The sequence below is a fragment of the Pan troglodytes genome, chromosome 6 (genome assembly GCF_028858775.2).
Source record: "Pan troglodytes isolate AG18354 chromosome 6, NHGRI_mPanTro3-v2.0_pri, whole genome shotgun sequence".
Classification (NCBI taxonomy): Eukaryota; Metazoa; Chordata; class Mammalia; order Primates; family Hominidae; genus Pan; species Pan troglodytes.
Genome location: NC_072404.2, coordinates 158,688,812 through 158,716,189, shown reverse-complemented (window position 1 = coordinate 158,716,189; position 27,378 = coordinate 158,688,812). Strand labels below are relative to the sequence as shown.

General features: G+C 45.1%; 3 protein-coding genes across 9 annotated transcripts in view; 1 reads left to right on the top strand and 2 right to left on the bottom strand.

Annotated features, from left to right (window-relative positions):
• Positions 1-623: 623 nt before the first annotated feature.
• CASP2 (caspase 2) lies at positions 624-21,395 on the bottom strand. 6 transcript variants are annotated; one of them, XR_010159033.1, is made up of 12 exons: positions 19,759-19,891; positions 16,617-16,767; positions 15,834-16,001; positions 15,603-15,684; positions 13,984-14,078; positions 13,535-13,711; positions 8,267-8,395; positions 8,024-8,114; positions 7,878-7,938; positions 4,392-4,541; positions 3,549-3,658; positions 624-3,391 (listed from the first exon to the last, which is right to left on the bottom strand). XR_010159033.1 is itself a non-coding variant. In XM_054655248.2 (11 exons), the coding sequence occupies exons 1-11, from the start codon at positions 21,345-21,347 to the stop codon at positions 3,260-3,262; spliced, it is 1,320 nt and encodes a 439-aa protein (XP_054511223.2). In that variant the 5' UTR covers positions 21,348-21,395; the 3' UTR covers positions 624-3,259. The 6 variants fall into 6 exon arrangements, 5 of the variants coding, with proteins under 5 accessions (XP_054511223.2, XP_016800926.3, XP_016800927.3 ...); XM_054655248.2 differs by lacking the exons at positions 7,878-7,938; positions 19,759-19,891 and adding an exon at positions 21,313-21,395; XM_016945437.4 differs by lacking the exon at positions 7,878-7,938 and having other exon boundaries at positions 19,759-20,019.
• KEL (Kell metallo-endopeptidase) overlaps positions 20,007-27,378 on the top strand; it is a 350,942-nt gene continuing 343,570 nt past the window's right edge. The window contains exons 1-2 of the mRNA XM_063815702.1: positions 20,007-22,311; positions 22,450-22,575. The gene's annotated coding sequence lies outside the window, so the exon portion shown is untranslated. The remainder of the gene's footprint in view (positions 22,312-22,449; positions 22,576-27,378) is intronic.
• On the bottom strand, positions 20,239-23,399 carry TMEM139 (transmembrane protein 139). 2 transcript variants are annotated; one of them, XM_001163272.8, is made up of 4 exons: positions 23,320-23,399; positions 22,849-22,946; positions 22,086-22,347; positions 20,239-21,864 (listed from the first exon to the last, which is right to left on the bottom strand). In XM_001163272.8, exons 3-4 carry the CDS (start codon positions 22,328-22,330, stop codon positions 21,459-21,461), a joined length of 651 nt encoding a protein of 216 aa, XP_001163272.1. In that variant the 5' UTR covers positions 22,331-22,347; positions 22,849-22,946; positions 23,320-23,399; the 3' UTR covers positions 20,239-21,458. The 2 variants fall into 2 exon arrangements, with proteins under 2 accessions (XP_001163272.1, XP_063671775.1); XM_063815705.1 differs by having other exon boundaries at positions 23,296-23,336.

Genomic DNA, 27,378 nt, shown 5'->3' with positions numbered 1-27,378 from the left:
CCAGGAGTTAGAGACCAGCCTGGCCAACATGGTGAAACCCCGTATTTAAAAAAAAAAGGTTTGTTTCCTACCAAAACTTCTGTACAAAGTTCCTACAGAACATTCCATCTCTTGCCAAATTCCATGGCCCATCTGCACCTGCACTTACCTCTCAGGCATATCCTTTAGATACAATGCACCCCCAAAATATCCCAACTTACACAAATTCATTGCTTTGATCTCTTCTATGCTGCACTAGAATTCTCTTACAATCTATGCCCACTCTAGAAGACCTTAAATGCAACCAGGTAAGAAACGGAATTTTACTATCTTCACTCTCCCATCCTTCTATTCCAGCCCAATCTGTTATGGCAGCCTACATCTCATAGTCTAAATAATCAAGAACCAGCACTGTTTGCTAATGACTTCCATTTCATCTGTGAGAAATCCCAGGACTACGCAAACTGAGATGGGCCCACACCTGCATATATTTACAGGATCACAGCAGCAAAACAAGAAGGGGTTTTCAGGTCTGGGTATGCCTTGTTAGGTGGTAAGGAATGCTGCAGTGTAAGGGGCTAAGAAAACGAAATCTGTGGGCTTCAGAGGACTGAGTATCTACAGAAACAGATATTGAGCACATATCAGTAATAAATATGAGCATTTATTTGGCACCCGATGGCAATACAAAATCCTGGCAGTGGGAGTGGAAAGGTTCTCTCTCTCAAATACTTCCATACTATGTCGACCCAAAGGCAGGACTTGGCAGCAAGGCTTCAAACCACCCAGCTCATAGAACAAATATTTATTGAGCACCTTGACTACTACAGGCCTAGCATTTTGCTAGGGACCATGGGAGATGTGAAGGAAGTTATCTCACACATGATATGTCTTCAAGGAGCTAAAAATGCCAGTGGATAAAAGCAAAACACATGGAAAAACAAAGTACAAATAATAATCCGTGTATATTGTCAAAAGGAACATTTTATCAAAAGGTAGGATTGTAGCTAAGGTTGGCTTGCCTTCTTCCCTCTTTTATTCAACAAACATTTACTGAAGGCCCACTATGTGCCAAGCACTTGGTACATGATGGTGAATAAAACAAACAAGGTTTCTGCCCTCATTTACAGCCTGGTAGGGGAGACAGAAATGAACAAGTAAAAGTAGCATACATATAAACTGCAATAAATGCAATGAGGGGAAAAGACAAGATGTGGTGACAGACACAGAAGTAGACTGCTCAGGGACTGAAGGGCCCGGGAATTGTCAAGACTTGAGGAATAAGGACACCACCTGAGTCAAGAGTGGTGGGGGTGGAGAGCTGAGAAGGCCCAGGAAAAGGGCAGGAAAGAGCACAAAATTAGAAGCTGAGAGGAGACCACTCGGGCTGGAGCTTAGCAAGAAATCACCATTTAATGAGGTTCAAGGGGAAAGCAAGAACCAGTTCTCATAAACCAAGGTGAAGAGTTTACATTTTAAATGAGGGGTAATAGAAAGCAGAAGGGTTCTAAGCAGGGGGGTGATCAGATTTATATTTAAACAACCAAAACCTGGCCAGGTGTGGTGGCTCATGCCTGTAGGCCCAGCTATTTGAGAGGCTGAGGCGGGAAGATGGCTTGAGGCCAGGAGTTCGAGACCAGTCTGAGAAACATAGTGAGAACTCACCTTAAAAAACAAAAAACACCTAACAACCAAAAAAAAAATTAAAAACCAAAACTACTCTGTTATGTGGAGAACAGACTGGAGGAAGAAAGAATGGAAGTTTGTTTTTTTTTTTTTTTCTTAAAAAAAAGGTCTTGCCCGGGCGCAGTGGCTCACGCCTGTAATCCCAACACTTTGGGAGGCTGAGGTGGGTGGATCATGAGGTCAGGAGATCAAGACCATCCCGGCTAACATGGTGAAACCCTGTCTCTACTAAAAATACAAAAAAATTAGCTGGGCACAGTGGCGGGCGCCTGTAGTCCCAGCTACTTGGAAGGCTGAGGCAGGAGAATGGCATGAACCTGGGAGGCAGAGGTTGCAGTGAGCCGCGATAGCGCCACTGCACTCCAGCCTGGGCAACAGGGCGAGACTCCGTCTCAAAAAAAAAAAAAAAAAAAAAAAGTCTTAAAGAACAGGGAAGTTGGGAAGTTTCAGATAAGCAGGGATAAAGGTTTCTAGGTTGAAAAAAATAACACGTATGGCACTGAAATAAAAGCCACATAATATCAAAGGAGAGTTTAATACTGAAGGAGAAAGCAGGAACAAAGAACTACATTACAGCTTTGAGCATTTACATGATCCAGTAAAGCAGGATTCTAGACAGATTTGGTGGCAGCAGCCAACAGGATGAAATGAAGGTAAAGAGGAGAGAGATATGAAGCAGGGAGATAAGCTAGGAAGCTTTTCTAGAAATCTAGATATGAAGTGCAGGTTGATTGAATGAAAGTGGGAATAGTAAGGGAGAGAGATGGACGTTTCTCAGGAAGGAAAAAGACAGAGAGGTGGTTACAGAGTCTAGGGAAACACACCATTCTTCCTGGCCTTCTCTGATGCTCCCCACGAGGCTCATTTCAGTAACAAAGCTCAGAGAAACAACCAATGAAAGATCTTTGAGACTTCCATGGGCAAAGATCAATAAGGTACAAATGCAAGGCAACGTTGGCTGACAGGCTGCGGTGCCTTGAGCCCAAACGAGCCAAGAGTGTCCTTCCACTGGGTGCCCTGCAGTACTGAAGGGAACGCACAGGCCGCTTCTGGACACTGCAGCAAGGTGCGTCTCTAGTCATGTTTGCCTCTTCAGAGCCAAAAGATAATGTCTACGTTAAATTTGGACACCTTCCAAACTCTCACTCTAGGACAAGAAGGGCGGAGGATATGAATGAAATAAAAGATAGGAGATGGTCTCTCAGACATCTTAACTAATGTAATAAAAGCAATCACTAAAGTGCCATCTACAAAAGCTGGAACTGAACACAAATATGGGGAACTTATATGCCCTCTCCCCATAACCACACTGTGTTTACAACTTCACTTGTGAGGCTCTTCAACTGTAGCTGAAACATTCCTGGCAATAGGTCCAACCAAAGCTGGCTCTACAGGCAAAGGGCTTCACAGAAAAGGAGCTGGCCTGGAGTCCCACACTCAAAGGCAGAGATCATGGGCACAGGAAACAAGTCTGGGAGATTCCCACATCCCTGAGGGGGCAGAACAGAAACCGTGCATCCTGAAGATCAAAGGCTCTATCACACCTCCTGTGGTCCAGTGGCTTCCACTTGGCGTGGATGATGGGGAGGTGACATCATGTGGGAGGGTGTCCTGGGAACAGGTAGAGGTGGCGGCACAGAGTGCTGCAGTATTCAGACATCTCCTTGCACCGGTGGAACTCTGTGCCAGGAGCATAACCTTCCCGATCCTTGATAAGTGCGTTCACCTGGAGGGGCAGAACCAATAGGCCCAAGTCTGAGAATCTCGGGCTTCAGGAGAGCAGCACAACGGGAACGAGAGAGGGACTATGAAAGAGCATTCAAGAGAGGAGGAAAGTAGAGCACTGTGGAGACACACAGGGTTCACGGAGCCCGCCGGCTCACCTTAACCAGCATGTCGGCCACGTGCATATCACAAGCCCGCTCAGAAAACACTTGAGCAAGAGCCTCGATGTACCAGGAACCTCGTTTGGTGTTCCGCATGGCGGCAGTCCCTGCAACCAAAAGGGCATTAATCACAGTGTGAATGCCATCACACAACTGCACTTCCCAAACTAGACTCGGCCATGACACCTGCACCCTCCCTAGTCAGAGAACCCAGCATGAAGAATCTAAGTCTAGGAGGGTACACTCTTTTGGATTATTGGCATACTTTGGAGATACCGTAGGTCTGTTTCCAGACCAGCTTAAGAAAGTGAATATGGCAATAAAGCAAGTCATACAAATTTTCAGGTCTCCCAGTGTATACGGAAGTTATGGTTACTATCCTACAGTCTATTAAGTGTGCAACAACATTATGTCTAAAACATGCATATGCTGGAATTAAAACATACTTTATTGCTGAAAAATGCTAACAGAGGCATGCCAATAGAAAAATGATGCTGACAGATGCTCAAAGGATTGCCACAAACCTTCAATTTGTCAAAAGCAGCTGAGCATCCCAAATCCAAAAAATCTGAAATGCTTCAAAATCTGAAACTTTCCAAGTGCCAATATGATGCTCAAAGAAGGTGCTCACGGGAGTGTCTTAAATTTAGAATATTTGGATAGGGACACTCAACTAGTAAGTATAACGCAAATATTCCAAAATCCAAAAAAATCCAAAATCTGAAACACTTCTGGTCCCAACACTTCAGATAAGGGATACTCAACCTGTACCTGCAAAGCACAATAAAGCAAAGTGCAACAAAATGAGGTATGACTCAACTCTTTTGGAACTCAAAGTACCTTTGAGGCAGGCATAGCCGCATATCATGTCTGAGCGCGTGGGCAGTCTCATCTTCGGCAACTTTTCTTTACCGGCATCACTCTCCTCGCACCCAGGGGATCCTGCGTGGTTCTTTCCATCTTGTTGGTCAACCCCACGATCAGTCTCATCTGTAACAAAGGCAGACACAATGGACAATGATGTTACTTCTTCCTATCTCTCTTGGGCCTGTCACAGGCAAGCCCACGTTCCCTACAACCTTGAAGGGGAAGAGCCATTTCCAGCTGTTGCCTCCAACCTATGGCTGATAAACTAAAAAAAAAAAAAAAAAAAAATTATTACTCTCTCAGCATGCATCTGTTACTCAGGGGATGCCTCATACACACCGGGCACCACGCTCAAGCACATGCACATCTATGCGGCTGGAGCAGTTCCCATTCTGTATAAGACAGGGAAAATGCCAAATCAAATACTCCTTGTAAATGGAACTGAAAATCATCTAAGTCCACAACTCACTTGTTCAATTAACAATATGCCTGGGAGTCACAGTGCTTTTTATTGCAATACATAATAAAATATTGATATATTTAATTACATAAACAAGAAAAAACAAGGTAATTAACAAATACGGTTACCATATGTATGCTATATAAAAATTACAACCTCGAACTATGTATCAAAAAAATAATAAAACTAAGTATGATCAGTTGTTTCCAAGGTGGTTTTGATATCTTCGAAGCACTATGTTTATTAACTTCATAAGATAAATTACAGCAAGCATCCAAGATTTAAGAAAAAAAAATTTTAATTTATTTTTTAAAATAACTTTTTAAATCTTTTTTTTTTCTTTTTTTAATAGAGATGGGGTCTTGCTACGTTGACCAGGCTTGTCTTGAACTCCTGGCCTCAAGTGATCCTTCTGCCTCGGCCTCCCAAAGTGTTGGGATTATAGGCATGAGTCACTGCACCTGGCCTTATGAAAATTTTAAGAGGAAAAACTTAAAATGAAGAGAATTTGACTATTTTCTCCCAGAAAATTTAAAAAGATCATCCTTATTCAATTTTAGCAGTAATTTCTCAACATACCCTGAGCAGATCCTTGCTCTTGATACAAGCCTTATGTATCCCAAGACAGACTCTTATTTTTGATGATGTTGTTTTATTTTGGGTGTGGGCAGGGGTGCTGTCAGTAGGAAAGACAGATGGGGAGGACTCTCAGGTCAACACATCAAAAGTAAGAGTATGCTCTTTTACAGTACTTCCTGATCCATGCAATGTCGAGGGAGCCTAGGAAAGAAGGGAAGCTTCAAGAATTGGGGGGAAAAGGACCAAAGCACAGATTTAATAAAAATGTGTCAAGCAACTGCCATGTGTTGGGCACTGTCTTACTTTAAGGCCTAGGGATAGAGTGAAGAGAAAATTCCTGCCGTCATGGAGCTTACACTCCAGTTTAGAAGCTGACTGGGGCAGGGGGGTGGAGCTTTTTCTAGACATTAATTATATTAACCAAATACAGCAGGAAGACAGGTGAACTCAAATTTTCAATGGAACAATTGGCTACTGGTCATTCCTTGAAGGATTTAATTTCAGAAAAGTTAGAGAGACAGAGCAAAAGATCCAGATTACTCCAGAAAAGAGCAATTACTCCTTATCCAGATCCAACAGTGTATTAAATACCTGGATATAGGAGGAGAAAATCACAATTTAATGTCGTTTTGTTAGAAAGACGCCTAAAGGAAACAGGCCAAGCTAAAGAGAAAGGAGAATTCCTCTCTCACCTTTACATCACAGATCCATCAATCAATAAATGCCACTGGTTCTTTTGTCACAATATCCTCATATTTGTTTTTTACATAATACCTACAGTTTTTCAGCCAGATTAATTTTCATCCATTCATTCAACATTTATAAGTGCTACCATGCATCAGGCAGTGCCCTGGGCCTGGGGATAGAGCAGGGAATGAAAAGTAAAGTTGCTGACCCATAACCTCTTTCGTTAGTGCAGCCCCCTCCACGGCAACCTTGCTGGAAAAACAATTCATCACATTATTTCTTACTTAAGCTCCCAGCTGTTCCTTACTTTTACCTGCTGATGTCCAAAATCTCAGTTATGACTAAAGGTTTGTAAGGAGGTGAACCCACTTCACTGGGACCAGCCACATCTCACATACTCACACAGATGCTGTTTTAAGATCAGATCCGAGCATTTGTTTGGGAGGAGGGGAGACACAACATGCCCTCTGAATCTCAGTGTGCTTATCATATTGTATTGTTTCTTTCCTACGACAGACTCTAGATACTACTCTATAACTATGTAAATCAAATTACTCCGGGTACAAATTAAGCCTTATCTTATCCACAAAATCTCTTTAAACTACCCTCACTTAAAATGATCTACTCTTACTGCATACTCCTTCCTAAGTACAGTTTGTACCTTGCTAATTTCACCTTTGCTTACATGAGGCCTGTGAACTAGTCTTAAGCTACTTCATATATATTTACTTTATTTTCCTGAGTAACTGGTCTGCTCCTTAGAGAGGCCACCTTTCCTTCTGCTTTTGCGGTAGTAACTGCCGTAGTCTGAGTCATGTTGCAGGGCCTTAGCAGACTATATTCTGCGGTAATACTAGATCAGGATGACAATAATATTAGCTATTTACATTTGGCCACACGAGAGATTAAAAAAGTAATTATTTGAATGTTTGGACAAAGTGACCTTTAAAGCAAACTATAAGCCTTTATGGCACTGATCGTGTTTTAAGAGTTACAGCTGGCATATTTTGTGGATGTGCTGTGAGCCAGGTACTGAGCTATGTAAGCCCTTAAATGCATAATCTCATTTAACCATCACAAGCACCTTATGAAGTAGGTACAAGGACTATTTTCATTTTATATTGAGGAAACTGAGATGGAGGGATGCCATTTAACTTCTTTAACTTCACGTTACTAGTAAATGGTGAAGTCAGAATTTGACTCCAAAGTTAGGGCTCTTAATTACTATTATTTTCCTCCAGGATGAGAAGCACGCCTATGTGTCTTTTAATCCTTGTCCTGCAGTCCTGGCTCTTAAAGGAGTAAAACAGACTGCATGAGAGAAAGAGGGGCAGCAGCAGCTCACAGAAAAGGAAGAGTCAAAGGCCAACACGGATTCTGTTCTGCTATCCTGCATGACCCACGAATGGTAAGAAGAAAGGAGGCAAGCATGGAAGTGTAGGTAAACAGGGAAGTACATGGTACAAGTGAAAAGGACAAAGAGTGAAAGAAAGGAGATAAAATAAGAAGGACAGGAAAAAGACAGATCAAAAATCCGTAACTGGAATGAGTAACCAAAAAAAGGGCACCAGAGTTAATGAAGCACAGAAAAGAGTAAGAGTTCTCAGAAAGGAAGGCAAAGACACTGATAAGAGACCTGAGAACAGGATATGGTGGTGCACGGAGAGCTGACCAGCCTGAGAGCCATGGGCTGCCCAAGTCCCAGCACACCCCATGCATTGGGAGACACTTACAGAGCAAGAGAGGCGGTGGCAGCAGTGAACAGAAGGAGGTGCCCAAGGGATCCAATAGCACCTGAGAGGAGCAAACAGGAAAGTGAGAGCTGGTGGGAGGCCGCCCAGGAGCCACCACCCAGGTGCTGGTCTGCTAGGGCACTCACCTCCACGGCAGGCCTGGATGAAGAACATTTTTGGTTTGTTCTGTAGGCTTGGGCAGTTGGCGTTGTCAAAGAGCTGAAAAACCTCTTGTAGCTGCCAGAAAGAAAGAAGGAAGAAGGGAGGTTAGGCATTCAGCGGGGCCTCCTAAGTCCTACACATGCAACAGTAGCCATCACTTGACAGACAGCAGGCAGGATGTAAAGCAGCCTGGTTTCAACAGTTGGCTTCCACCAGGGTATCCGCACCTGGAGCAGTTTCCCATCCACACCATAGATGGCGCCCTCCACACCATGCGAGAGGAGTGCCACGATGCAGGAGTCCGTGACTCGGTGTGCAGGTAACTGTGCAAAATTCTGCAGTTTCTCTTGCATTTCCTAAAAGAAAGGAATGTTTAGTGTTGTGCACTAAGGTCAGCACCAACATAAGCATCAAAGTTTGGTTTCTTTTTGAAACCCTAAGCTATTAGAAGATAAAACGCTTTCTGTATATTCCTGTGGTCAATGATAAAAGAAGAGACCTTTTGAGAGACTAAAGAAAGCTATGGACTCACCAGAAAAATGCATATGAGTTCAGACACAATATTCTGAATACAGATTCAGACTCACTGATAGGCAAACAGCTCCTGGATTAAAGCAAGTTACTAAAGAAGCTAATCATGAGCTGGTCAACTCTGATTAATTCTGAGTTCATAACCAGATCCTTCATTAGAGCAACTGCCCTTGTATATAAATGGCACAAGGGTGACTCAAAGTGTAGCTATGAATAAGTAACATGCACATTCAGCTACACGAAAATAAACTGCTCTGTGACAGCATCATGATAGTAGAGAATAGCAATACTTGTATGTTGTCTTCTAAGATTCTAAGTGTCCAAGAGATAATGACAATGACTGTATAAAATGCTTTGTTTCAGAAAGAGCATGCTATGAAGGAGGATTCTGTACAGGGCAGTAATTACATACACAGGCCCTGGGTTCAGATTAATCTAGGTTTGAACCTTGGCTTCATGAGTTGGAACAGCTTACTCAGACCCTTGAGACCTCACTTTTCACTTTATAAAAAAAAATTATGAGGATATTTTCTCTAAGTTTGTGAAGATAAAAATGAGATATTATGACAAAGGACTTGGCCTGGGCAACCTAGCAAGACTCCATCTTTAAAAAAAAAAAATTAGCCAGGCATGGTGGTGCATGCTTATAGTCCCAGCTACTCTAAAGGCTACGGTGGAGGGATCACTTGAGCCTAGGAAGTTGAGGCTGCAGTGAGCTGTGACTGCACCACTGCACTGTAGCCTGGGTGACAGAGAGAGACCCTATCTCAAAAAAAAACAAAAACCGATCACTGTGTCTGGGACACATTGCAAAAAATGTGCCATTACAATGTGCATGTCGAATAAGGAGTATTTTTCTCAAAGAAATCTATTACTGGTCAATGTTGTAGTCCAACTTAAGAACTCTTTTCCTGTTTATCTTTTTTTTTTTTTAAAGACAGGATCTTGCTATATTGCCCAGGCTTGAGTGCAGTGACTATTTACAGGTGTAAGATCACTACTGATCAGCACAGGAGTTTTCACCTGCTCCATTTCTGACCTGGGCTGGTACACCCCTCCTTAGGCAACCTGGTGGTCCGCCACTCCCAGGAGGTTACCATATTGATGATGAACTTAGTTTGGACACCTGATCAGCATAGCACACTACAGCCTAGAACTCCTGGGCTCAAGGAATCTTCTTGCCTCAGCCTCTAGAGTAGCTGGGACCATAGGCATGTGCCACCATGCCTGGAGAATATTGTTTATCTTGCACTAAGTTGCGATACATGAAGAGCACTACCTTAAGCATTTGGTCCATCCATCAGAAAGTTATACTGTGTACCTAAAGAGCATAATAATTGGGCACACATGTTTAAACCTATGCCTCCCTCTATAATTCACGATGTCTGGGTCTTCTGAGATGGGCAGAAAGAAAACAAGTTCATTTTATTATAAACTTGAATAAAATGTAATGAAAATAAGTAAGTTATCTGGGTGGAAGAGTTAAAACACACATATATTTAATCACACACACTGCCAAAATAAAAAGCACACTTCTATAACATATTGCAGTAGTTCTCAAAGTGTGGCCCCTAAAGCAGCAACAGCAGCATCACCCAGGAACTTGGAAGAAACATGAAATCTTGGGCTCCAGCAAAATGTGTTTTAACAAGCCCTCCAGGACACTGTGATATGTTAAAGTTTGAGAGCTACTAATTTATCTGTTCAGAATACTTCTGTTTGTAGATAATTGAGATGCAATTACATAAAATATCTGAAAGTCTGCAATATAACTAGAAATAAAGAGACTGGTGTTGTTGAAAAGTATCTGTATTTTCTAAGCAGAAGCCAACATAATAATAGAAATCTTAAAGTAATGACGGATAATCAAAAAATTCTTTCAAGAATATGTAATTTCAAGAGAATACGTAACTGTGAATGTTCCTCTGGAGCTGACGCTAATAGAATTTAACATTTAATAGTTAAAGAAGTTAATTTTGCTCAAAGAAGAAAACAAAGGCCAGGCGTGGTGGCTCACGCCTGTAATCACAGCACTTTGGGAGGCCGAGGCGGGTGGATCACCTGAGGTCAGGAGTTTGAGACCAGCCTGAACAATGTGATGAAACCCTGTCTCTACTAAAAATACAAAAATTAGCCGGGCGTGGTGGCATGAGCCTGTAATCCCAGCTACTCAGGAGGCTGAGACAGGAGAATTGCTTGAATCCGGGAGGCAGAGGTTGCAATGAGCCCAGATCGCGCCATTGCACTCTAGCCTGGGCAACAAAAGTGAAACTCCATATCAAAATAAAAAAAAAGAAAACAAAAATTATATACCGGGCACCGAATCACGAGCATTTTGAATTTAGTGAGATTAGGTCAGTAAACAGAAAACAATGTCCAAAAAAAGAATACACGCACTTTGTAACCAAACTTAGTTAAGACTAAACCATTCAATAAATGGGGATTAGACATTTGGAGGAATTCTTCCACAAGTAGCATAGCTTAAAATAGGATCTGCAGATTTGTTTTTGATAAAATTACAGTACTTCTATAAATAGCAGGGTTCTTAACTCCTAAGTGTATTTTTGGCTAGGGGTTGGGGGACATGTGAAGAGAGTAACTTGTGAACCCTCTGAAATTATATGCTAAATTATATGGGCAGCTGCATTTTCCAGGGATAACCCATAGCTTGTCCCTACATTTTCAAAGCAGTTTGTGACCCAAATGCAAGCTAAAAATACAATACCACATGGTAAAAGGAAATTTCCACTTTGAAGAGTACGTTTCCTAACATAGGGTAAATCATAATTCTAGAACTAGTAACCTCATGAAGTAGATGCAATGAAAACTTACTAACAAAGAGAAAAGTGAAAACATCTGGGCAGTGAGAATACCCATGTTCACTGCAGCACTATCAGGGGAAGAGGAGTCTCCAAGACTAATTATACTATTTCCTGTTTTTAAATGGAATTCCTCTCTTAAGTAAGAAAGATTTGATAGGAAAAGAAAAGAGGATCTTTTTTTTTTTTTTGGTTCTGTTTCTTTGCTTGCCAAATAGCTATACGATAAACGAGTTGAGTCTCTAGGGAGATCCCACCAGGAAGAGAGCATTCTGTGCAAATGCCCAGTGCACCAAATGATGACACCCATTGCAACTACCTGGTTTATAACACACACATTTCTTGTCCACATACTGTTCTCCTTGCCTAGGGTAGCTTCACCACTCCTCATTGCTTCAGTAACTTCTATCCTTCAAGGCCAGCTTAAGTTCTGCCTCCTCCACTTATCCTTCTGATCATATCTACCTAGGCGCTGCTTCTTCTTAGCTATGACAGAAGATTTTTTCTCTAATCTTGTTTGGTTGTTAGGAATATAAAAGGACACACTTCCTTTTATGCTGATGTCAAAACTCCCTCATCTGATCTTTAAAATCTGTGGCAGCTCACATAGTCCCCCATCATAAGGTGCTTGAAGTTCAACTCTACTGCAATTCCAGTTACAGAGCAATTCAACCAAAGAATTAGAATCCAATAGGTCACTGAATATGCATCAGGCTTACCATAAATGGAAATGCTATTTATGAAGTGAGCTCATAAACTCACCAAATCTGACAGTCTCTGAGAAAACAGCAGTATATAGCTGACTTAGTGACTCAGTATTTTATCTTTAACTATTAGACATGTAAGATCCTTTATCAGCTGCATACAACTTGAAAAACCATGACATAATAGATTTCTAGTAAAAGACATGGCTAGACCAAAACCTCTAAGAAAACACACACAGTGCACATTTTGTTAAGTGACCTTCTGTAGGAATTATGGCTGGTACCCTGCCCTTTGCCCCTTTATGCCCAGCAGACTTCTCAGGAAAGTGTATAAACTACCTGAATACTTGATGACTGAAGCAGCTGTTGCTGCCTTGGCTTTGAAGCAAGGGTGGATTTAACTACATTGCATATGCTACAATGGGGAAGCTGGCAAAAATAGCATGTAAAGGACAACACCCAGGTACCTGTGGATGAAACTGGCCTTGCCAAAAATATAGTAAATACATAATTACTCTCACAGGAGGGCAGCTAAGAAAGAGAAATGAAGACTACAGACAATGCTGAATGGAAAACAAAGATCCTCTATCCCAACAGACCAAAGTGAATCTCCTAGAAATTTTAATTTCACCACTGACAACCTCAAAGTAAGTTTAAGAAAGTTCTACTATTCTGGAATCAAAATAAAGAGTGAATATGAATCTACAAATAGGCCATTACTGATTGCAAAATAGAAACCCTAAAGGTCACAAAGTCAGTTGTGCAGTACAGTAACTGAGGTTAATGACGAACAGCCCATAATGAAAATGTTTACAATTTCTAGAAATCTGGTCCACAAACAATCTACCCTATGACTTGTGATTACACAAATGTTAAGAATACTTTCCCAGCCAGGTGCCGTAGCTCATGCCTATAATCCCAGCACTTTGGGAGGCCGAGGGGGACGGATCACCTGAGGTCAGGAGTTTGAAACCAGCCTGGCCAACATGGCAAAACCCCGTCTCTACTAAAAATACAACAATTAGCCAGGTATGGTTGCATGCACCTGCAGTTCCAGCTACTCAGGAAGCTGAGGCAGGAGAATCGCTTGAACCTGGGAGGCAGAGGTTGCAGTGAGCCAAGATCGTGCCATTGCACTCCAGCCTGGGTGACAGAGCTAAACTGTGTCTTTAAAAAAAAAAAAAAAGTGAGACCCCAACTGCGGACTATTATTACTTTATGAAACCACAACCTGAGATGTCAACACTAAAATGGCTGGCTGGCCCTAATTCTTTCTTACTAGAATGCAAGGTGAGAGGCAGAACAGAGTGAGTAAAAATGTAAGTAGAGTAAACCAACTTTTAAGACATATCCCAGCAGGCACAGGAGCAAAAGATGTCTCTGGTCCCAAAGTGTTGTTCAGTCCTCTAATTTACATGTCAATTTTTCCCACCTCAGGTACCTGTGCAGTCTGGTCACATAGAACATGGACGTCATAGCCCAAAAGCTTGAAGAGGGTGACTAGAGTACTGTGGTCCACATCCCCTCCAGAGCGAAATTCCAGTTCTTTCTCTCCAGTGAAGTGCACATTGCTCAACACCAGTGCTAGGCCACGAGGCCGAGACTGCAACCTATATGCCTGTGGAGGAGAGGCCAGTTAGACCATGAGCGTCTTGATAATAGATGATTCCTCGGCTAGATTAGACATTTCAAGAAAACAAAGACATCGTATTTTTCTTCTTAACCCCCAGCAGGTAAAAATAGACAAATGCTCACAGAAGGCATTTAACCAGTAACAACTTTCTGACTAATAAGGCATAAAGGAAATGTACATGCAAACTAAGTTCAGGTTCCCAGGAAGGGTGTCTAATTTCCCAACTCCCTTCCTCTTGTCATTATGCAAAAACTCACCAGCTGGAAGTGTGTTTGATAAAATTCAGGAGTGCAAGGCTTCACCTGAAGGCAGACAGGACCATCTTTATTGTCTAGGGAGTGTTCCACAGTATCTGTGGTATAGACAGAAAACCAAAAAACTAGTATATCACTTAACCATCAATCTTAATATGTCATTGTAACTTCAGATATCTCTTGCAACTGGGTTGTGATAAATATTGGTCTCACTCACTACCCAAACCTGTAAGCTTCATGAGGGCAGAGACTCTTAGATTTAGCTCACTAAAGGATTCTCTGCACATAGCCTGCATGTAGCAGATGCTCAACTGGCTGAATGACCGAATGGGCTAGCTGATAAAAGCCTCGTTCCAATCACTAGGATGCTCCATCAGCAGGCTGGTGGCCCCAAATGTAGTCTTTTCTCATTCAGCTTTTTAGAGGCCAATTGAGCATGAACTTTCTGCCCATACATGCTACTCAAAGGGCCAATTATCATAAAAACTGTTATCTGGGGTGGAAGGGAAATGGACCAACTATTAATAACACCCTGCCTGGGCCGGGCGCGGTGACTCATGCCTGTAATCCCGACACTTTGGGAGGCCGAGGCAGGCAGATCACGAGGTCAGGAGATGGTGAAACCCCATCTCTTACTAAAAACACAAAAAATTAGCTGGGCATGGTGGCACGCACCTGTAATCCCAGCTACTCAGGAGGCTGAGGCAGGAGAATCACTTGAACCCAGGAGGCAGAGTTTGCAGTGATCCGAGATTGCGCCATTGCACTACAGCCTGGGCGACAGAGCAAGACTCCGTCACAAGAAGAAGAAAAAAAAAAAAAACAACACAAACTCCTGCATAAACTGTCCTACTAGCCCTTAACAAATTCACTGACAACTGTTCCCAATATAAACTATGTCTCAGCTGGGCATGGTGGCTTACGCCTATAATCCCAGCACTTTGGGAGGCCAAGGCGGAAGGATCACTTGAGGCCAGAAGTTTGACACCAGCCTGGGTAACAAAGTGAGACTCCTTCTCTACAAAAAATTTAAAAATGAGCTAGGTATGGTGGCATGCACCTGTAATCCCAGGTACTTGGGAGGCTGAGGCAGGAGGAGCCCTTCAACCCAGGAGTTCAAGGCTGCAGTGAGCTATGATGGTGTCACTGCATTCCAGCCTGGGTGACAGAACAAGACCCTATTTCTGAAAAACAAAAAACAAAAAACAAAAAAAAAGGCTCATGTTAGGACAAAGCCAGATACCAGACGAGAAAGGGGAAGTCAATCTGGGACACCCCCCTCCTTTTTATTTTATTTTATTTTATTTTTTGAGACTGAGTCTCACTCTGTTGGCAAGGCTGGAGTGCGGTGGCACCGTGTTGGCTCACTGCAACCTCCGTCTCCTGGGTTCTAGCAATTCTCCTGCCCCAGCTTCCCGAGTAGCTGGGATTACAGGCACCCACCACCACGCCCAGCTAGTTTTTATATTTTTAGTAGAGACGGGGTTTCACCATGTTGGCCAGGCGGGTCTCGAACTCCTGACCTCAGGTGATCCACCCGCCTTGGCCCCCCTAAGTGCTGGGATTATAGGCGTAAGCCGCGGCACCCGGCCTGGGACCCCTTTTAGTCCATCAATTCTCACCTGTCGACAGGCGGAGCTTCTTGTAAAGGGGACAGGACTCACACACCGGAAAAGGGAGACTCAAGTCGTAGTCACAGCTCAACTGTAAGAAATCAAAACTCATGATGACAGACCTTAGGGAAGTGGTCCGGTCCAAATACAACAAAATCTAGTCTCCCTCACTCTGACTTACAAATTCCTTTCCAGTCAAACTAACCCTTCCCAACACCCCATATTACTAAAGCTTCATACCGGTGGGAGTACATGCTGAAGCCCAGAAAGGGTGGTGAGCAACATATCCTCCAGGTGGCCTTGCTTGGTCTCCCTCAGTGCTTCACAGAAGGCATCAAAAGCTTGGGGACCCCTCTTAGGCAGCAAGTTGAGGAGTTCCACATTCTGGCTGAAACTGCCCACTTTGGCCTAAGACACAAGAATAAAACATGAAATCATATTTACTTCTCTAGCTATAATTCTATTTCTCCACATGAGCTTCCTAGTAGTGTCCTCATCCATCTCAAGAATTCTTTTTACAGGAAAAGTATGTTTGGGTGAAGTCCTTCCTGTTATTCTTGAGTTATATATCATTTCTCTCAAATGCTCTATGGTAGAAGGGCATTTCCATTTCTTTAGAAAGGTACAACATCCAGCTGGGTGTGGTGGCTCACACCTGTAATCCCAGCACTTTGGGAGGCCGAGGCAGGTGGATCATGAGGTCAGGAGATCGACACCCTCCTGGCTAACACAGTGAAACCCCGTCTCTACTAAAAATACAAAAAATTAGCCAGGCATGGTGGCACCTGCCTGTAGTCCCAGCTACTTGGGAGGCTGAGGCAGAAGAATCACTTGAACCTGGGAGGCAGAGGCTGCAGTGAGCCAAGATCGCGCCATTGCACTCCAGCCTGGGAGACAGAGACTCTGTCTCAAAAAAAAAAAAAAAAAAAAAAAGGAAGAAAGATACGACATCCTTTCCATATTTTGTCATGCTCTATTCCCACCCCATGATCAATTTATCTTCTCTCTTTTGCCTCCAGATACCTGGATGAGCTCCCTCATTTCCAAGGTGATGATGTCCTTCTCCAGAAGATGTTCTAACAATTCACTCAACAACAGCTGTTTGGCTAGCACCACTCGGTTCTTTTTTAGAGTTTCCTGATGATGAGGATGCATGCCACACACTCCCAATATCCTACAGATAAACGGTAGAAGGAAAGGCTGTCAAGTCACAATTTGACACAGAAGAGTGGAGTGGAAGAGGCATGAATAGGAAGAACAAAAAGAATAAGACTTATAATAACCAAGATTATGCATATTTCTTGAATCTGGTTAAATCAAAGATGTACTAAGCAGGAACACATTGATCATAAGAAAATAATGTCTAATTCCTTATGGTTTATGTTCAGCTGAGATCATCTGAGATGAATGGTCTGACTAGAAGAGGGAAATATCTGTCTTAAGCAAAATAATACCCCCAAGTACACATATTTATGGAAGGAATACTTCTCTGATAGACCAATTTTAATAAAGAGAATTATTTCAGAAAACATCTCACATTATCTAAGCTGGTGAAAGTGATGTAGGTTTATAATGATCTTGGATGAGGGTTAAAACACTATGGCAAAAACTCAAGCCAATGGCTTTAACAGAAAATAAATGAGGCAGACACTAACTCTCTTTCACTAGTGATATAAACATATAATTACATGTTTTTTAAAACTTTTAAGTTCCAGTGACAAAATGGCTCTAGAAATTATCAGAATCCTGTTAGGATGTGGATAAGCAGAAAGTATGACAGAAAGTCACAGTGGATAGGTATTTATCTATTTACTTTAAAAGAGTCTCACTGTGCCACCCAGGCTGGAGTGCAGTGGCTATTCACAGGTATGATCCCATTACAGAGCAGCACAGGAGTTTTGACTTGCTCCGTTTTTGACCTGGGCTGGTTCACCCTTCCTTAGGCAACCTGGTGGACCCTGACTCCCAGGACATCACCACACTGATGCTGAACTTAATGTGGACACGTGACTGGCATAGCACACTATAGCCCAGAACTCCTGGACTCAAGCGATCCACCTGCCTCAGCCTCCCAAGTAGTTGGGACTACAGGCATGTGCTGTCACCTCCAGCTAATTTTGCTACAGGCTTGCAAAGAGATCAGCTTCTGCTTATAAACTAAAATAATCCTATTGCCAATATATGTCATCTACATGCCCAGTTTACATAAATCCAGAGTTCTCTAGCCTGCCCTGTCACATTTTCCACATATGTAACAACAGGAAGGGTGGCACCTGATAGCAGTGAAGATATAATAACTTCCATTTATAACTTAAAAACCTACTCTAAAATGCATTCTGATTTCTAAGGTGTTAAAACATGAGGGGAGGCCGAGCACGGTGGCTCATGCCTGTAATCCCTGCACTTTGGGAGGCTAAGGTGGGCAGATCACCTGAGGTCAGGAGTTCAAGACCAGCCTGGCCAACATGGTGAAACCCTGTCTCTACTAAAAATACAAAAAATTAGCCGAGTGTGGTGCTGCATGCCTGTAGTCCTAGCTACTTGGGAGGCTGAGGCAGGAGAATTGCTTGAACCTTGGAGATGGAGGTTGCAGTGAGCTGAGATCATTCCACTGCACTCCAGCCTGGGTGACAGAGCAAAGACTCCGTCTAAAAAAAAGGGGGAGGGAAAAAATGTGTATCTTAGAGTCAGTGAAATACCACACATCTATGGAATGGATGCACTTGGCTTGCAGATGTTATTGGGTGAGAGATTTATAGTTAGAAGAGGGAAGAGCTGGGTCCTGGAAGAACTGGGAGAACTAAGATAGCAGGTGGGATCCTAAAACAGATGAAGTGGGTTGGAAGCAGCCAATGAATCTGAGGTTTCATTTTTCCTTCTTTTTATTGTAATATTTCCGTTACCCAAGGCTTTCAGGAAAAACCGGCTACAAGAAAAAGAGCTATACAGATAAAAAAACCTATTTAAGAATGAATCACTTTCGAATACGTCAAAGCAGTAATAACGATCACATATAACACTGCAGCTGGGATACTAACCAGTGGTGCAGCAGATTTCTTCCATTAGTTTACCAGTAGTATTCGCTCCTTAAATCGTTCTCTTACTCTGGTTTCCATGACAGCATTCTTTGGGAGTCTTCTCTCTGCCTACCCAGTTCCTGTTTTCTTTAGAGGGCCTTTGGCCTGCCCTTAATATTGATATTCCATTAGGGACGCCCCTTCAAAGAGCCTTTCCCTAGACAATCTCACCCATACTTGCAACTTACTGACTTATAGTTCTTAACTCTCTCGAGTTCCAGACTTGAATTTTCAATCAACTGTTTAGTTTTAATCTGAAGCATCACCCCCCCTCTGCACACCCGCTCCTTCCTCTACTCTGTAATATGAGTCTTAAACGTGAACATTATAAAAGTTTCCAATCATTTAGAATTTCAGGACACAACTGGAAGGGGAGGAGGGGCGAAGGGCACCACGGAGTTCCTACGTCTTAATTCTGTGTCCCTCTGCAGGTTCCCTTTGCGAAGACCTTAATCTTCAGTCTCGAGCAGGACGCATTACAATGTTCTCCTGGGTGATGACTGCCATGAAATGGAATGACCGGGGCAGAGGCATGGACACTTGGAGTCACAGGAACCCCCTTGTTCTGCCAAAAGTACTCAATTTCCAAACCCTGTATTGACTTCTTTGAAAATCTGGTCATTCTATGCAAAGCCATGCAGATCATGATACAATCGATACAAATCAAATGCACATCAGGCAGAGCACCGAGGTCTGCAGAAGGTCTCGTCGATTTTTAAGGAGACAGAGTATGGTCTTTTTACAGTTTCCCTCATAAGGGAGCCAGAGGAAAGGATGAAGAATCTTCAAGAGAAGCCAAGAGCGGGCAGGACTGCAAAGACCTCCCCTTTAGAACCCTCGTGGGTTGAACAAAGGGAGACTGGGGCAGTCTTTTCCCACGAGAGACAAGGCCAAGAGGTCCGCCCGCGGGCCCTTGCGCGGAGTCAGGCTCGGAGCGGCTCGGGCGGGCCTCCCACCCTTGGCAGGAAGCGCGGACACGGCTGCTTTCCGGGGCTCCAAGGGGAGGGGGCTGCAGGGCCGCACGCCTGGGGGCCACGCTCCCCTTCCCTGGGCTCCCCTAGGGAGCCCTAAGACCATTCCCTACTTACCTGCGTCCCCTGTCAGCGGCCATCAGCTCCTTGTGCTGGAAGGTGGACCAAGACCCCGCGCTCGGCGCCGCCATTTCCCGCTTTTCCCGGGCTCTGCGCTCCGCACCGCCCACAGCCCAAACAAACCGGGGGCCGTCGCTTCCCCCACATCCTTCCCCTCAGACGCGGACGCACACTGCGCCTGCGCCTGCGCCCTGCCGCGCCCACACACCAGGCCACCCAGTCCCCGGCCCGGTGCGTGCGCAGGCGCAGAGCTCTAGCGGTGGCCGCGCGGTCCAATGGGGTGAAGTGGGGTGCTCGGCGGACAGACAAAAGGAGGGGAAGGAGCGGGGCGGGGCAAAGGGCGGGGAAAGAGCGAGGGCGGGCGGGTGTGCTCCGTTCGGCCTGGGAATCCGATTGGTTATCGATTCCCGCGGAAATCACCCCGGTGCCTCTCGCGCCCCCTGGCCGGCCTATGGCGATGACTTCACGGAGACGGGCGTGGCTGGAGTTTTGCTTTATTGAAGTTGAACAGTTGGGGCCAGGCTGCGAAGGAGACTGAGAGCGCAACAAGGCCCTGGACAGATGCCCGCGCGGGGAAGGAAGGCTGGCTTAGGAGGGGGCGTCAGCTATGGTTTAGCAGCTTCCAGCGACCGAAACCTACATCACAGCCGCAGCACACAATTCCAGGAAACCTGGTGCTCAATATTGAGATCTCAGGAATCAGGACCGGCGGCTGGGGTGAAAGCCTAGCGGTCAGAGCTTAGGAGTGAGGCAGAAGCTGTTAGAGACTCCTCGCAAGTGACCCCGGGGCTACATATGGATGATTCAAGAGGGAGTCTCCTCGCCAGAAAGCTCACATGTTTCACTCTTTCTGGCCTTCATACCAACCCATTGTTAAAACTGGAAGTCCCTCCACCTGGGGCCACTGACTCTACTGTTTTCAGATAGGATGGGGACCCTGCACTGGAGACTGCTGTCTAGCCCCTGGGCAGGAGAGGCACAGACACTGCTACGCACGCGGAGCAGGGATCACCAGCGCTTTGACTGACTTTGCTCGTCCAGGAGGCTGGGGACATGCGTGCCCATGCTCAGCCCACCCCTTCTGTAGACACAATTGGTCGCCCATTCTGTTTATAGGAAGTCTTCCATCCTGCACCAGCAGCTGTCCCTAGACAGGGATTGGGAGACATGCAAGTTGCTTGGCTTCCTATTACCTTGTGTTGAAAACACAATAGGCTTTGGGATCAGGAGTTCATTCCAGTTATTCTAATGTTATTTACTAGCAGTGTGCCCTCGTGCACATTATCAAACTCCTCTGACTCTTGGAATCCTCATTTTTCAATAATAACTCACAAAGCTGTCAAGCCTAAGGGATCTAACAGCTCGAACAGCACCTGGAACAGAAGCAATAGCCGCCACTCAGAGGTTACTTCTTCCTTCTCCACCTTCTCTGGATCACCTCCCTACCTCATCCTCAATCTAACGCTGGAAATATTGGATATGGGGTAGGTCACCAAATGTTGCCAGAAGACTCAAATTATGCCACCCATATCTCAGCTGGGAAGGGCTTACCGTGGCCTGACTCTCCTCAGGGTCCAAGTCCCCATTTATGATGTCCAGGTAGAAACACTTGTTTCTGACACATAGTAGGCGCTGGAAAATGTTAGTCAAATGAACGAGGTCTGGTGTGGAGAGAAGAGAAATCTTGGGAGAGTCATTTAAGGGGGTGCCCAGTTGTCCTCATAAAAAACACTATCATCATCAGGGTGACCAAAGCAGACATCATAGGCAGGAGGTGGAGTCAGAGGCTCTAATCTGGGGACTGCCGCCAAGCTCTGCAGATCAGGAGCAGTGGACACAGCCCGTGGTCCCCGAAGCCGAAGGTTGATTGGAGCTCTTCCAGGGCTTCCTTCCTGGGCCATGGACCCCTCTGAGGCCATTCGCCTCTGTTCCAGTTTGGCTCTCCTGGACCCCTCTGGATGGCTAGGTTGTTCGTCCTCAGGTGCTGGGGATATCACAACAGTGCTGTAGGGGGGTGGTTGGTCCAACTCTTGGGGGCGGCACTGGGATTCTAGTCCCACCACGGCCTCTTCATAGACTGGCACTTCAAAGGCTTCATTGTCCCTGAGGGAAGAGAAATAAGGCCATTGGTGGCTTCCGTGAAAGAAGCCCTTTTTCCCTTTTTTTTGTCTGCTATGGGCAAAAGATCCTCTGTTGGCCTCTGACCCCTCCTCCCGCTGATGCCAATGACAGGAAACCAGAGACTCTATGCCTCAGAGACTACAGGGAGAGAGGGAGGATGGGCCCAAGGTGTATTCCTCTTATGATGCCCACCCTTAACTCACCGTGCATTGCCTGAGGGCCCTGGGCTCTCAGTCTGCATTGATTGGAGCTGGGACCGAAGCCCCCATTCCAGAAACCGGACCAGGAGATAGGCAAACAAGAAGAAGCCACCCAATGTGAGAAAGAAATAAGCAACGGGGGTGATGTCCGTCTTTATGCCCAGCAAAGCCAGCCCCAGTAGGAAGGAGGCGCAGCACAGGAGGAGAAGCGGCTTCTCCAGTCTCCCCAGTAAGTGCATTGGCACCATGGCCCCTCCCCAGGCTCCTGCAAAAAGACACACAGCTATTGTGTCTACACTAGCAATTGGTGTCATGGCTGTGTCAGATACCACAGTAACCATATGATATTTCTTTGTTTGGTTTCTAGGTTCTTCAATCTCAAATCAAATAAATCATCTGTAGAGTCCCCTCCAGTTCCGAAATTCTCTCTATGTCTCGGAGTGTGTGGAATAGCCAGGAAACCAGCCCAGGAGCTTTGACTCCCAGCCATTCTGTAAGTTGACTGTGTCATGGCTCTGCCTTCTTTCCTTTCTCCTTCCCTGTAGTCTCCCTTCCAGCTTTGTCCCTTACCACCATCCAGGATCCGGTCCTGGGCACGCCCTGCCTGGGGCTTCAGTGCACACTGGCATCTCTGGAATTCAGGTGATGGGGCAGGCCCTGCCCTTCCTCTGTTATTGCTCCTACTGGATCTCCACCCCCCACCTCCCCAGCCAGAGGCCCTCAATCCAGCCCCGTTAGAGAGAAGAGGGGAGGGAGCCCCACTTACCCTGTCTGACTCTGTCTTTTCCTTTCCTCCGGTGTCAGCCCATGCTCCAGGTGGAGGGAGAAAGTGCACACAGGCGCACCAAAGCCACAGGGACACAACTGCTTGAGAAACAATTGTACAGGCAAAGGCCCAGCACAATGGCCGGAGGCCCTGATAACTCCTGTCCTCTTCTAGACCCCACATCTGCCAGGGCCCTCCTCTACCCTCTGCTGATCCTAACTTGTTAATCTCAGTTTGCAAATTTCCTGCCAGGAGGTAGCCCAGTGGCTGGGAGGCGGTGGGCAGGGGAACCCTTTTCTTTCCTTGTAACAGCAACAACCCGAGGCAGCCCATACCCCAAAAACAGCCTGTCAGAAGTTGCCAGCGCTCTGTGTAGCAAGGAATTGCAGATTCCCTCCTCACACCTCGGTCCCAATCCCATGACCCTCCCGACCCTCGCACCCGCACCTGTCTCAGAAGTTCGTCGCTCACCTGTCTCCACAGACTGTAGAAAGTAGATGGGGTGGGGGGGGGGGGGTGGGAAGGGCCGGAGCGGGTAGGTGGAGCCCACTGGCCCCACCCTCTGTTTCTGTCCCAATCCCTCTGTTCTGGCCCAGTCAGTCTCCGCCCCTTTTCTCCCTAAGGCTGACTTCCAACTGCTGAACCTTGATTTGTTCTGGTTTTTACTCTCTCCACCCACCCATACTGTACCCTAATGAGAGTGCACCCCTGACTCCCAATGATCTTTGTACTTAGGACCGGAGTTAGCATTAACCTTTCCCTCTCGGCGCATATTGTATGTTAATTACAGCCCTGGGCAGTTTGCCTTCTATTTGGGTAATTTACCTTGTGCGTCTCTCCCAAGTGACTGGAAGCAGAGACCTCGGCTTATTTAATCTCTGTAGATCATCACACAGTGCACTGCACACAGAAAGTAATGCTGTGGGCATGGAATGGTGTGTCCTGCTTCCATTACCCAAGTGCTATTTTTATGGACTCCCTGTATTCTGCAGACCTGTCAGAAGTGTTTGTGTGTATATTTCTTGACCCAGTTAACTCTTGAGTCTTCAAGATCCTCCTCCGAGGTGATGCTGCTTTGGAGCCTGCTCCAGTGTATCCACATCGTTCCTTCCTAAATTTGTCCCAGCATTTACCTGGTTATGTAGCATTTTTCTGCTTACTGATTTTCCTTCCACTGTGAGTTTCTCAAGGCGCGTGATTAGTTTTAATCATCTCTGAATCCTGGAAACTAACATGGTTCCTGACACGTGGTAGGTCACTAACTAGAAGGCTGCCCTCTCACCAGGCCTCACCACACCTGTGAAGATCAAAGAGCTGTTCTTTTTAGTTGTGGGTCAGGCAGTTAAGTCGGAGTAAGGTAGGTGCTTGGAGGTAGAGAGTGAGTAGAAGCATACTTCGTCCTTGAGCCAGAGGGTGAACAAAACTGGGCCCCGTTCCTTCAGAGGGTGACCAGCAGACAGACCGAGGGAAGCTGCAGACCATGGGCACAAATCCAAGCCAGGCTCCCCAGGGACAGCTGGGGTGGGGAAGCATAGGAGAGGGTGTGTGTGTGTGTGTGTGTGTGTGAGAGAGAGAGAGAGAGAGAGAGAGAGAGAGAGTATGGGAATGAGAATAACTGTGTCTGTAGTGGTAATAAGTGTGGGCACTGGTGGGATATTGAAGATTCTCTGTCCCAGAGCCCCAGATCGATAGCAGAGAGAGGAAGGAGACATTAACAAGGAAGGCTGTGGGAGTCTAAATGAGGTGTGTCTCTATGCAAAGTAGGCACACGAGTGAGGGGGGCTGATTGTTGTTCTGTTTCAGCCAATTTCCTCACTGTTCTGCTCATAAGGGGAAAGTACAGCTGGAATCAGGACTGCAGTCTACACTTAACATATGAATAGAAGGAAATTGGCCAAGGGTCATTGGTGCGTGTGATAGGAAAGGGGGTTTGTTAAGGAGTGAGTTGTGGGAATGGGAAGGTGTAGGCTAAGAGGCACGGGGCCAAAAGATATGGGCCTGAGGTGTAAGGGGAGAGTCTGGGAGAGGCGGACCTTTGTAGCTTAAGTCTCTTGGTTGCCTGAAGGAGAGTACAATAGACAAGAACTGGATCCCAACTGGAGAGGCTAGACTGGTGGCTGGCTGTGCCCGTTCATACATTCTCAATTCCAGTAATGTAAAATCAATTTTTAAAAATTGAATTTGTTAAAAGAAAAAACATGACAATATTTAAAAGCTAAAGAAAAAAAAATTGTCTATCTTCTCATTATCCTAACACGGCCATTTAAAACGTTTATATATTTCTTCCAGACTGTCCACATGCAAACCAGAATATACTAACCACTTTGTATCTTTAAAAAGTTTTATACTTTATATTGTATATATTTCACCCTGATAAAGACCTTATTGTAGTAATTTCAAACAGCCATGTAATATTTTATTGAATCGATATGCCATAATTTGATTAATATACCCTCATGATACGTTGCTCAATAACACTGAGCCTATTTCACTCAATATTTTTGGCCATTAAAATAATGCAGGTTGCCGGGCGCGGTGGCTCACGCCTGTAATCCCAGTACTTTGGGAGGCCGAGGCGGACTATCGCGAGGTCAGGAGTTCGAGACCAGCCTGGCCAACATGGTGAAACCCCATCTCTACTAATAATACAAAAAGGAGCTGGGCGTGGAGGTGTGTGCCTGTAATCCCAGCTACTCGGGAGGCTGAGACAGGAGAATTGCTTGAACTGGGACCCGGGAGGCGGAGGTTGTGGTGAACCGAGGTTGTGCCATTGCACTCCAGCCTGGGCAACAAGAGTGAAACTCTGTCTCAAAAAATAAAATAATTAAAAATAATAATAATAATAATGCAGGCTGGGCGCAGTGGCTCATGCCTGTAATCCCAACACTTTGGGAGGCTGAGGTGGGCAGACTGCTTGAGCACAGGAGTTTGAGACCAGCCTGGGCAACATGATGAAACCATGTCTCTCCAAAAAAAAAAATACAAAAATTAGCTGGGTGTGGTGGCGCACGCCTATAGTTCCAGCTACTCAGGAGACTGAAGTGGGAGGACTGCTTGAGCCCTGGAGGTTGAGGCTGCAGTGAGCTGTGATCATGCCACAAAAAAATACAAAAATTAGCTGGAGGTGGCGGCACACGCCTATAGTTCCAGGTACACAGGAGGCTGAGGTGGGTGGATTGCTTGAGTCATGGAGGTCGAGGCTTCAGTGAGCCGTGATCATGCCATTGCATTCCAGCCTGTCTGCATTCCAGACCCTGTCTCAAAAATTAATATAATAATAATAATACAAGAGACAGAAAGTAGATTAGAATTTGCTAGGGGTGGGGAGGCAGAGGGAGAAATGGAGAGTAACTGCAAATGAGTTTCATATTGGGGTGGTGAAAATTTCTCAAATTATATAATGGTGATGCTTGCACAACTCTGAATAATTCTTTAAAAAACCCCACTGCACTGTACACTTTAAAAGGATGAATTATACCTTTGTCAATCAAGGAAAATGACTGAGGCAAGTCTCAATCATTTTAGGAGATTTGCCAAAGTTAAGGAAGGGCACCCGGGAGACAAGTCTATGCCTTTTTTTAAAGATGATTTTGGTGGCTTCAATATTTAATGCCTTTGTCTGGCTCAGTGAATCTGCATTTTTACATAAGATAATGTAGATAATAGGGCAGAGGAAACAATCAGATATGCATTTGTCTCAGTGGGCAGAGGGATGACTTTCATTTCTGTCCTGTGTTCCCCCACCTGTGAAGATAAGCTATCAATTTACATTGCCATGGTGAACCTTAGCTGAAATGCTTTAGGGTAAAGATCTTGGTTACCATAAAGAATTTCCTTGTGGGCAAAGTGTGAGGGAGGTGTGTAGCTTTTCATCTTTGTAGCCATCTTATTCGGAAACCAAAATGGGGCTGGGCGCAGTGGCTCATGCCTGTAATCCCAGCACTTTGGGAGGCCGAGGTGGGCGGATCAGGATCACAAGGTCAGGAGTTTGAGACCAGCCTGGCTAATGTGATGAAACCCCATCTCTACTAAAATTATAAAAATTAGCCGGCGTGGTGGCGCGTGCCTGTAATCCCAGCTACTCAGGAGGCTGAGGCAGGAGAATTGCTTGAACCCGGGAGACAGAGGTTGCAGTGAGCCGAGATCGCGCCACTGCACTCCAGCCTGGGTGACAGAGTGAGACTTGGTCTCAAAAAACAAAAACAAAAACAAAACACAACAAAAACCAAAGAAACCAAAATGGGAGGCAGGTTTGCATGACCCAGTTCCCAGCTTGACTTTTCCCTCTGGCTTAGTAAGTTTGGGATCCCAAGATTTATTTTCCTTTCACACCTTAAGAAAACTGTTTAAAAACTAATGCAATGAACATCTTATGTATAGTTTTCCTTTTGTTTTGGATTATTTCCTCAGGATGAATTTTAAGAAATGTCATTATCGAGAGACAAGCAATAGGAAAGTTTTTATTGTCCCGAATGCATATGGCCAAATTGCTTCCCAAAGGTTTTGCTTTCCTTTATTTCTTCGTCAACT

Coding starts and splice junctions, on each gene's coding strand:
- TMEM139 (XM_001163272.8), bottom strand. CDS start 22,330: ATGGTGCCAATGCACTTACTGGGGAGACTGGAGAAGCCGCTTCTCCTC. Junction 21,865..22,085: donor GGGCCCTCAGGCAATGCACG/GTGAGTTAAGGG, acceptor CTCTTCCCTCAG/GGACAATGAAGCCTTTGAAG.
- CASP2 (XM_016945437.4), bottom strand. CDS start 19,832: ATGGCGGCGCCGAGCGCGGGGTCTTGGTCCACCTTCCAGCACAAGGAG. Junction 15,685..15,833: donor TTCAGCATGTACTCCCACCG/GTATGAAGCTTT, acceptor GATTTCTTACAG/TTGAGCTGTGACTACGACTT. Junction 3,659..4,391: donor CGGCTATGCCTGCCTCAAAG/GTACTTTGAGTT, acceptor TTTTGGTTGCAG/GGACTGCCGCCATGCGGAAC.